Genomic DNA, 9,831 nt, shown 5'->3' on the forward strand with positions numbered 1-9,831 from the left:
CGGGGCGGGATCAAGTCCCAGGGGCGGGGCGGGTGGGCTGGCAGCTGCCCCCCAATAACAGGTGCACATTCCTGGGCGCCTCGTCACTTCCCCTGCGCTGGCTGTCCTGGCGACTCACCCAGCGGACTCACTGAGCGACGCGGGCGGGCTATGACCCCAGGGGCGCTGCTTCTGCTCCTGCTGGGGGTGCTGGGGGCGCATCTCGCCCCGGGTAAGTGTGGGCCTCAAAGGGGCAGTGACAGGGCCAGAGGTCGTGGCCGGGCACCAAGGCTTCACTCAGTTCTTTCCTCCTCCAGGCGCCCGCGGCTCGGAGGCGGAGGGCCGACTCCGCGAGAAACTTTTCTCAGGCTATGATAGCACGGTGCGGCCGGCGCGGGAGGTGGGAGACCGTGTCTGGGTCAGCATTGGTCTCACCCTGGCGCAACTCATCAGCCTGGTGAGGGCGCACGCGGGGAGTTGCGTCCGGCCACTAGGCGACTAGGGGCGTGGCTTTAGGCAGGGCGGGACCCAGGGACCACTGGGGGAGGGGTCCGGGGCGAAGCCAGACTAGGAGACTGACGGGATATTAGAGCAGGTTGGGTCGAAATCGGACCAATGGACAAGCTGTGGGCGTGGCTGCTGGACCGACCCGGGTAGAGCCGGGTAAAACGATGATCAGGCCTGTAGGCGGATCTTGAAGTGAAGCTGGAGGCCGCTGGACTGGCCAGAGGGCGGGTCTTGAGGCGGGGTCACAGGCTGGGGCGGAGCTTGGTGCCGGACAGAGTTAATAAACAGCAGATGGAGATTCAGTCCGGTCCCTGTCGGGACTGATAAATGAATTGGCTGGCCATAAGGACCGCAGGAAATTTGCGAGATAGGGTTTAAATCCACGCAGCTTATAGGAGATGGGGCTTGAACCCAAGAGAGTGCGACTCGGAAAAAGAAGGGAGTTTCCAAGGGGAGTTTGACCTACCGAGCCCCTTATTTCTCTACACTTACATCATATCTACCCTTAAAACTTTTCCCTTCTAGAACGAGAAGGATGAGGAGATGAGCACAAAAGTCTACTTAGACCTGGTACGGAGACCCCCGCAGGGTGGGAAAGGGCGGGCGACCTTGCTGCCTTTACAATTTCCTCGAATGTCCCGTCCAATAAGAATTTTTTTTTTCATCATGACCTTAGAAAACACATTTGTAACTGAAACAGAAGCTTCAGAAAAGAATTTAGACCCTGCTTTGGGGCCACTCATGTGATTCCTGACCCATTAAAAGAGTCGCTAATTGCGGTTTGAAAATCATTGTTTTAGAGACTAGCTCGTCAACCCCCTCGTTTTTACAAAATGGAAAAACTGGGGCCCGATGCGAGGGAAGGAAAATTAGTTAATGGGGTCCCAAAGAGTGCACATGGAACCGGAATCAGAGCCCAGGCCTCCAGAACCACACTCCATGCCTGCGCGGCTCTCCCTTGCATTCCCTGCCCGGGCTTCCTGCGCACATCCCAAGGCTCCTCCCAGCCTCCAACCCCAGACGGCCCCTCAGCCTCTGCCTCCCTAGGAATGGACTGACTACAGGCTCAGCTGGGACCCTGAGGAGCACGAGGGCATCGATTCACTCCGCATCTCAGCGGAATCCGTGTGGCTACCCGACGTGGTGCTCCTAAACAAGTAGGATGTTCCCAAAGTTTGGGAGACGGGGCAGGGCCTCCGGAGGGGAGCGGCCTCCGGAGGACTGGGCCTGATCCAAGTTGATTTGATTCTTTTCCTACAGTAACGATGGAAATTTTGATGTTGCTCTGGACATCAACGTCGTGGTGTCCTCCGACGGCTCCATGCGCTGGCAGCCCCCGGGCATCTATCGCAGCAGCTGCAGCATCCAGGTCTCCGGGCTCCACCTGGGAAGCTCAAGGCGCTCGTAGAAACCCTCCCTCAGACCTACTCCTCCATTATCCCCATGACCTTCACATCCCTCTTACGCTCTGTTGAGTTTCCTCTTCTCTGTCCACTTTCATTGACTTCCAGTCTTCCTTAGTGACCTTTCTTCCAATGTCCATGGCCTCCCCAAACAACCTTCTGATTTCTCTATGACTCCACTTCTAGGTGATCTCCCTTGGTGGTCTCTAGCTCCTGAGGGGCTGTATCCTCTGACCCCTGTCTGCCCTGTGACCTCCCCAACTCCCCCAGCCCCAACCAGCTCTCTGGCAGCTCTAGTGACTCTCCATTCCATCCAGGTCACCTACTTCCCCTTTGACTGGCAGAACTGCACCATGGTGTTCAGTTCCTATAGCTATGATAGCTCAGAGGTCAGCCTGCAAACTGGCTTGAGTCCTGAGGGGCAGGAGCGGCAGGAAGTGTATATTCATGAAGGGACCTTTATTGGTGAGTGGGCATGACTTCCACATCCATGGGCTTTATGATTTCCAGTTTCTAACAGGCTGATAAACATAGTCCATCAACAAGTCCCTGTGAGGTCAGCAAGATAGATATAACTATCTATATTTTGTGGGTATGGAAATTGAGACTCGTTCAAATAGAGATGGGCTGTCCAGCCCAGGGTCTATAGCTAGCCCCTTATTGCCCCTTATTACATAGGTCTCCTCTGCTCTAGGATGTGGTGGAGAAAGCCATATCTGGGAATTTCCTGGCAATCTAGTAGTTAGGACTCTGTTATTTCACTGCTGAGGGCCTGGGTTCAATCCCTGGCTGGGGAACTATGACAAGCAGCATGGAGCAGCCAAAAGAAAAAGAAAGAAAAAAAAAAGCCATATCTGGCACCAACAAAGACATGTCTCATATCTGTCACCTTCTCTTCTCCCCCCTCACCCCACCAAGAGAATGGCCAATGGGAGATTATCCACAAGCCTTCTCGGCTAATTCAGCCTTCAGTGGATCCTAGGGGAGGCGGGGAAGGACGACGTGAAGAAGTCACCTTCTACCTCATCATTCGCCGGAAGCCTCTCTTTTACCTGGTCAACGTCATTGCCCCATGCATCCTCATCACTCTCCTGGCCATCTTTGTCTTCTACCTGCCACCGGATGCAGGTAAGGGGGGGAGGAGCCCCAGCTATCTTACTTAGCAATAGCTCAGCTTCTTCCTCTTCACCCATAATACAGGGAAGTTTTTCCTGCCAACTCAGGCCATCAGGAGTTTTGCTTCAGCAATCCTACCTAGGTTTTCCCTTCAAGAAGAGCCTTTGCATCTGCATTCAGGTTTCCCCTCCAACCTCAAGTGCTATCTCCCCTCTGCTGCTCATTTCTCTGCATCTAGTAACTTCCGAACTCTTCCCTTCAGAATCCTAGGATCTCATCCCTGGAACTGCCACTCCTCTGACCTGCAAGCTCCCAGGCTTAGATAACTGTTCCTTTCCTTTTTCCCATTCTTGGCATCCTCTGTCCCCTCACTTGTCAGATGCCTGCTGCTGCTGCTAAGTCACTTCAGTCATGTCCAACTCTCTGTGACCCCATAGACGGCAGCCCACCAGGCTCCCCCGTCCCTGGGATTCTCCAGGCAAGAACACTGGAATGGGTTGCCATTTCCTTCTCCAATGCATGAAAGTGAAAAGTGAAAGTGAAGTCGCTCAGTCGTGTCAGACCTTAGCGACCCCATGGACTGTAGCCCACCAGGCTCCTCCATCCATGGGATTTTCCAGGCAAGAGTACTAGTCCCTAAACCTCCCATCTCCCTAGAAAATAATATCCAACAGTTCTCTGTAATACAGCACAAAGTGCTAACAGAGTAACCTTGGGCAAATTCCTTAATCTCTTAGTGTCCTGATCTGGAACTAGGACACCCACTGTCCCTGTCATGTAGGACTATTTTGAGGATTAACTGAGTTGAGAGAACTATGCAGGGTACTCTGTAAACTTTGTGTAAGTGTATGTAATTTGCTAATTTTGAGCACTTGCTATAAGATAATACAAATAATATGTTTTATATATGTGCGTGCATGTGAAGTCACCTCAGTTGTGTCTGACTCTTTACGACCCTATGGACTGTAGCCCACCAGGCTCCTCCATCCACAGAATGCATATACTAACTCAATTCTAATCTTCGCAACTCTGTGAGGTAGATGCTGAATTGTCTTCCTGTTTCACAGAGGAGGATAAAGAGGCTAGGAGCGTTTGTCATTCAGCTGACCTTATAGAGAGAGAGGTGGTATCGCTATTCCAACCCTGGTTAGTACCAGTTTGATTCAGAGACTGATGTCCTAAACTCTGGTATTCAAAACATGCTTTTCCCGGGAGTTCCCTGGTGGCCTAGTGGTTAAGATTCTGGGCTTTCACTGCTGTGGCCCCCAAAACAAAACAAACAAAAAACACATGCTTTCCTTCTCTCTGGAATCAAGTCCTCTCTGTCTAAGGGAAGGAGAATGATGAAGCTCTAGAAACACTTTCACATATAACTTCTTCTTCTTGGAGCAAGGCAAATCTTGGAAACCAATATTATAGAACTAAACTAGAACAGACCATAAATGTTATTTATTTCAATACCTTCCCTGAAGTTCGCAGTACCTGTTGTATGTCACAAGAATAACCAGCCACCTGGCATATTTTTATATACTTTGTTTCATTTTTAGATCCTTCAATTTGCTATATAGTTTGTGCTACAGGGGTTGGTTTATTAATTCATGCAACAATATTTGTGGAGCATCTATAATGTGCAAGACACTGGGAATACATCAGTGAATAAAACAGACAAAAATCCCTACTCTCATGGAGTTTACATTCTAGTGGAAGAGACAGTCTAAGCATAATAAATAAATCCATTGAACAGTATAGTGGAAGAGATCAAAGGACTTCTCTGGTGGTCCAGAAGCTAAGACTCTGACGTCCCAGTGTAGGGGCCCAGGTTTGATACTTGGTTGGGGAACTAGATCCCACATGCTGCAAATAAGAGTTCATATTCCACAACTAAAGATCCCTCATGGTGCAACTAAAAATTTCCACATGCTGCAGCAAAGATCAAAGATCCTTCATGCTGCAACTAAAACCCAGTGCAGCCAAATTAATAAATATTAAAAAAAAAGAAAGAAGAAGAGGTCAAGTCCTAAGAAGGAAAATGAAGTAGGAGAAGGGTTTGGGGAGGATGAGGATGGGAGTAGGGGATGCAAGTTATTTATTTAAAAAATTGTATTGAAGTATAGTTGATTTACAATGTTGTGTTTAATTTCTGTTGTATAGCAAAGTGACTCAGTTATACATATGTATATTCTTTTTCATATTCTTTTCATTATGGCTTATCACAGGGGTTGCAATTTAAAAATAGGCTGGTCAGTGAATGTCTCACTAAAAAGGGAATATCTGATCAATATTAGAACAAAAACTTGAAGGAAGTGAGAGAATGACCACGGTAGATATCTGAGGGAAGAAATTACCAGGAGGAGTTAACAGTGAATGTGAAGACTCTGAGGTGGGAGTATGCCTTGCATATTCAAGAAATAGCCAGTGTAACTGAATCAAGTTAGCAAGAGAGAAGACAGTAGGAGATGAAGTCAGATGAAGTCAGAGAGTTCATGGGAAGACCTTGCTGCAAAGTAGACTTTGGCTTTTATGCTAAAGGAGATGGGAAGCTACTGGAGTGTTATGATCTGATTTACATCTTTAAGGGATCCGTCTGGATGCTCTGTTGAGAACAGTCAGCAGGGGGCAAAGGATGAAGCAAAGAGGAGGCCTTTATAATAACTCAGACCTGAGGTAATGGTGGCTTGTACCAATAAGGTTTGGTATGGGTTGGATATGGGATGAGAGGGACAAGAGCAGAAAATGACTCAAAGGATTTGGCTTGAGCCACAGGAAAGATGGAGTTGTCATTTATGAAATGTGGAAGACTGTGGGGAGAGTCGGCAGTGAGGGAATTAAGTATTGGACATGTTAAGTCTGAGATGTTGGTTGGACACCCAAATGGAGGAGTTAGGAAGGCAAGCGTGGAATTTAGGGGAATAAGTCCAGGTTGGAGGTTTAAATGCAGGAGTCATTTGCTTGCAGTTGGCCCTTCCAAAACCCTGTCTGAGTGGGCTGGAAACATGGTCACTGATTATGCCAGGGAGATCTTCTTCTGACAAAGCCTAACTCTTCCATCTTCCCCTCTGTCCCCCAAGGAGAGAAGATGGGGCTCTCCATCTTTGCCCTGTTGACCCTCACTGTGTTCCTGCTGCTGCTGGCAGACAAAGTACCTGAGACCTCCCTGTCTGTCCCCATCATTATCAAGTACCTCATGTTCACCATGGTCCTCGTCACCTTCTCAGTCATCCTTAGTGTTGTGGTCCTCAACTTGCACCATCGCTCACCCCACACCCACCAAATGCCCCTTTGGGTTCGTCAGGTAAGAAGACCTCCTCCTTCAACCTGTGTTAACTCTCAATCCTAGTATTTGGATTTTTGTCCAGGCTTCGCTCCTCTCTCCCATCAGCTTCAACCTTCCCTTTCACAGACCCAAGGGAGACTACAACTTCAACTCCTGGTAGAGTGTCCGAGTGCCAGGGTCTTTGGGTGTTGAAATGTTGCACAATTAATTTTATCCTCACATTATTAACTCTGTGTGGATTCCAGACTCTTTTCATCAATACTGCCCTTTGTGGGGTGGGTCCCATGGAAGCATTCCAAGGGCTAGGTACTTACTATCAGGGTGGGAGCCCTTAGAACTTTTCTTTCCAGTCAGGATGTCTCCTAACCCACTTAAGAACTCTGGGCCCTATGAGACTCAGGCACGCTTGGCAGGAGTGGGCACGTACCAGGGGGGTGGGTTGTGGCTTCTCTTCTGGTCTCAAGGCCTGAGAACCCCCTCCAACATGCCTGTTCATCTACTCTGCAGATCTTTATCCACAAACTCCCTCTGTACCTGGGTCTGAAGAGGCCCAAACCTGAGAGAGACCAGATGCAGGAGCCACCTTCCATAGCTCCCAGGGATTCTCCAGGAAGTGGCTGGGGTCGGGGAACAGATGAATATTTCATCCGCAAGCCACCAAATGATTTTCTCTTCCCCAAACCCAACAGGTAATACCTACTCTCCATCGCCCACATAAAAGGGAGGGAGAACTACAATTCCCAGAAGACTGTGCGGTGCAGGCGGCCTAAGCTCCCGGAGGTTGTGGTTGAGCATCATGGGAGTTGTAGTATGCCATCTGTTGCCCACTTTGTGGAGAGGTGGGAACTAAAAAGCTTAAGAGGTTAGGAAAAATTGCAGAAGGTTAGAGAGGTCGCCGCCATCGGCGAGAACCGGAGGGGCCCTCTCAGGTTTTGAAACACGGAATTGCGTTGGAGGAGGGAATTGGGGCAGGGGCTAGAGCACCAGCCCAGGCTGTCTTTGCGCCTTGGGCGTGGCCAAACAGTCCCGCCTCTTCCAGGTTCCAGCCTGAACTGTCTGCTCCAGACCTGCGGCGATTTATCGATGGTCCAAACCGGGCTGTGGGTCTCCCTCCTGAGCTACGGGAGGTCGTTTCTTCGATCAGCTACATCGCTCGACAGCTGCAGGAACAGGAAGACCATGACGCGGTATGTCCACCAAGGGTGGACCAGGGCAAGGCCTGGGGGGCCTTGGCTCCACCCGCAAACAGGCTCCTCCCCCAGCACTCGGTGTTATTTTTATGTTTTTAATTATTTATTTGGCTACGTCGGGTCTTAGTTGTGGCATATCGGAGAAGGCAATGGCAACCCACTCCAGTACTCTTGCCTGGAAAATCGCATGGACGGAGGAGCCTGGCAGGCTGCAGTCCATGGGGTTGCTAAGAGTCGGACACGACTGAGTGACTTCACTTTCACTTTTCACTTTCCCGCATTGGAGAAGGAAATGGCAACCCACCCCAGTGTTCTTGCCTGGAGAATCCTAGGGACGGGGGAGCCTGGTGGGCTGCCGTCTATGGACTCGCACAGAGTCGGACACAACTGAAGCGACTTAGCAGCAGTTGTGGCATATGGGATCTTTGGTTGTGGCATGTGGGATTTAGTTCCCTGACCAGGGTTTGAACCCGGGCCCCTTGCATTGGGAGCGTGGTGTCCTAGCCACTGGACCACCAGGGAAGTCCCTTGGGTTTATTTCTGAGTGGAAGTTTGCCTCAATGGGTCCTGTCTTTACTTTCCTTCTTGTTCTTGATTCACATCCATCGCCTGTGGTGGCTCTCTGCTATACTGAGGCCGGCCCTTGTCTCAAAGCTGTGGTGGGAGGACCTGGATGGGGTACAGGGCCCTGGGGCAGCCGTTCCTGGGGGTCCGGACTCAGGAACAGTTTCCTCTGCCTAACCCCAGCTGAAGGAGGACTGGCAATTTGTGGCCATGGTAGTGGACCGCCTCTTCCTATGGACCTTCATCATCTTCACGAGCGTTGGGACCCTCGTCATCTTTCTGGATGCCACGTACCACTTGCCCCCCGCCGACCCTTTTCCTTGAGGCTGGGACGAAGGTGGAGATCCAGATCCTTGGCCAGGTGAATTGAGAGTTTGGCAGGGCTCTTAAGCCCTGTACCTTTCTGCATCTTAACTCCATCACTAGGAGTCCAGTTCTCTCATCATTTCATTTCTAAGGAGGGAGCCTAAATGGGACTAGGCATTTGGGGGACTTGGGCCCACCTGAAATGCACTGACAGTTTATTATTCTTTGGCTTCTTGAGGAAGCTCCGTTGGATGTTAACACCTATGCTGGCAATGAATGGAACAAACGACAAGAACTAGACTGTATGCCTTCTAAGGGCAGAAACTCTGTCTTGTTCACTGTAATATCCCGGGCACCTAGCACAGATCCTAACCTATATAGCAGTTACCTCTGGTTGAATTAATAGGGATTTTTTTTTTTTTCTGTGAGGAAATACACTAAGTAGTAGTGCTGAAGTTTGCATGTTGGTACTAGTGATCATTTTTTGTTTTTGCCTTTCTGCAGTTTATCATATTTTGTAATATGTAATATCTTTAGGATTAAAAAAGAAAAGGTTATTTCTAAAAAGATGCATTTGTAAAGAGGATAAAAAGCACACTTTTAAAACTTCAAGTTCCAGCTTTGGTGCTCAAACTTTGGACAAGCTACTAAACTGCTCTATGCCTCAGTTTCCCCATCTGTAAAATGAAGCTAATATTAACAGTATTTAGAATCTGGCCCCTAGACTGAGCATCATATAAGAAAACAAAAACATTATACATCAGAGTTACACACTGATATGTTTTGTTTGGCTCATGTTGTTGGCCAAAATTTTAAATCTGGTTTGCTACTTTTAAAATGTAAAACAAACAAACAAAAAAAGACTCTCCTTTGGGGTCGTCCTGCCTTCACACCTCAAGGGTGTACTATCCTTTGTTGACCGAATAAAACTCTGAGCTGTAAAAAAATTATAAATAAATTAAAATGTGGATATTTCACAGAGAAATTTGGATTTCTGGCTTCTCTTGAAAATTTTTTAAGGTCTACAGTAACACCAGATCTGATTCCCCTGTTGGCAGCAACCTGCTAGAGCCGATTTGTGGCCGCCCACTCCAGTCAAGGTATTTGTATCAGAATTCCTCAAAGCCCCCACCCACCTAACCATTCTTTTACCTTGCTCATTCCTGAGTAACGCTAGACAAAATACAGCGGAAGGACAGGGGATGAGGAGTTGAAGCTCGTGGAAGGCCAGGAGTGGAACAAGAAAAGTGTCGCTTATGGCCGTCACACATTTTGTGCCTCAGTTTCCTTTCAGTTTGGAGAAAAGGCTGTACCTGGTTGGAGGCATGGCCCTTCTGGGACATGAAGATCATGTGCCCAGCAGGCTGTGTGAACTGGACTGTGTTAATGTTTCTGCCTGGAGGTCAGAGCAAAGTCAGTTTGAGCCCAGTGGCTGCAGCAATTACAGTGAAGGACCTAGGGTCAACAGGCACTCACACCTACTCAGTTGCTG

At 49.0% G+C, this 9,831-nt stretch overlaps 1 protein-coding gene across 1 annotated transcript; it reads left to right on the plus strand.

The window, feature by feature from the left end:
• Nucleotides 1-103: 103 nt before the first annotated feature.
• On the plus strand, nucleotides 104-9,831 carry CHRNB1 (cholinergic receptor nicotinic beta 1 subunit). Its single transcript, XM_005889936.3, has 11 exons — nucleotides 104-211; nucleotides 297-436; nucleotides 1,012-1,056; nucleotides 1,534-1,643; nucleotides 1,747-1,855; nucleotides 2,207-2,354; nucleotides 2,808-3,017; nucleotides 6,074-6,297; nucleotides 6,787-6,968; nucleotides 7,319-7,466; nucleotides 8,217-9,831. Exons 1-11 carry the CDS (start codon nucleotides 151-153, stop codon nucleotides 8,355-8,357), a joined length of 1,518 nt encoding a protein of 505 aa, XP_005889998.1. The 5' UTR covers nucleotides 104-150; the 3' UTR covers nucleotides 8,358-9,831.

Source organism: Bos mutus, chromosome 19 (assembly GCF_027580195.1).
Source record: "Bos mutus isolate GX-2022 chromosome 19, NWIPB_WYAK_1.1, whole genome shotgun sequence".
Lineage (NCBI taxonomy): Eukaryota > Metazoa > Chordata > Mammalia > Artiodactyla > Bovidae > Bos > Bos mutus.

What these genes read in the sequence shown, in the direction of transcription:
- CHRNB1 (XM_005889936.3), top strand. Translation starts at nt 151, where the DNA reads ATGACCCCAGGGGCGCTGCTTCTGCTCCTGCTGGGGGTGCTGGGGGCG. An exon ending in GGGGGCGCATCTCGCCCCGG is followed by an intron (nt 212 to 296) that starts GTAAGTGTGGGC and finishes TTCCTCCTCCAG; the next exon opens with GCGCCCGCGGCTCGGAGGCG. An exon ending in TCATGAAGGGACCTTTATTG is followed by an intron (nt 2,355 to 2,807) that starts GTGAGTGGGCAT and finishes CACCCCACCAAG; the next exon opens with AGAATGGCCAATGGGAGATT.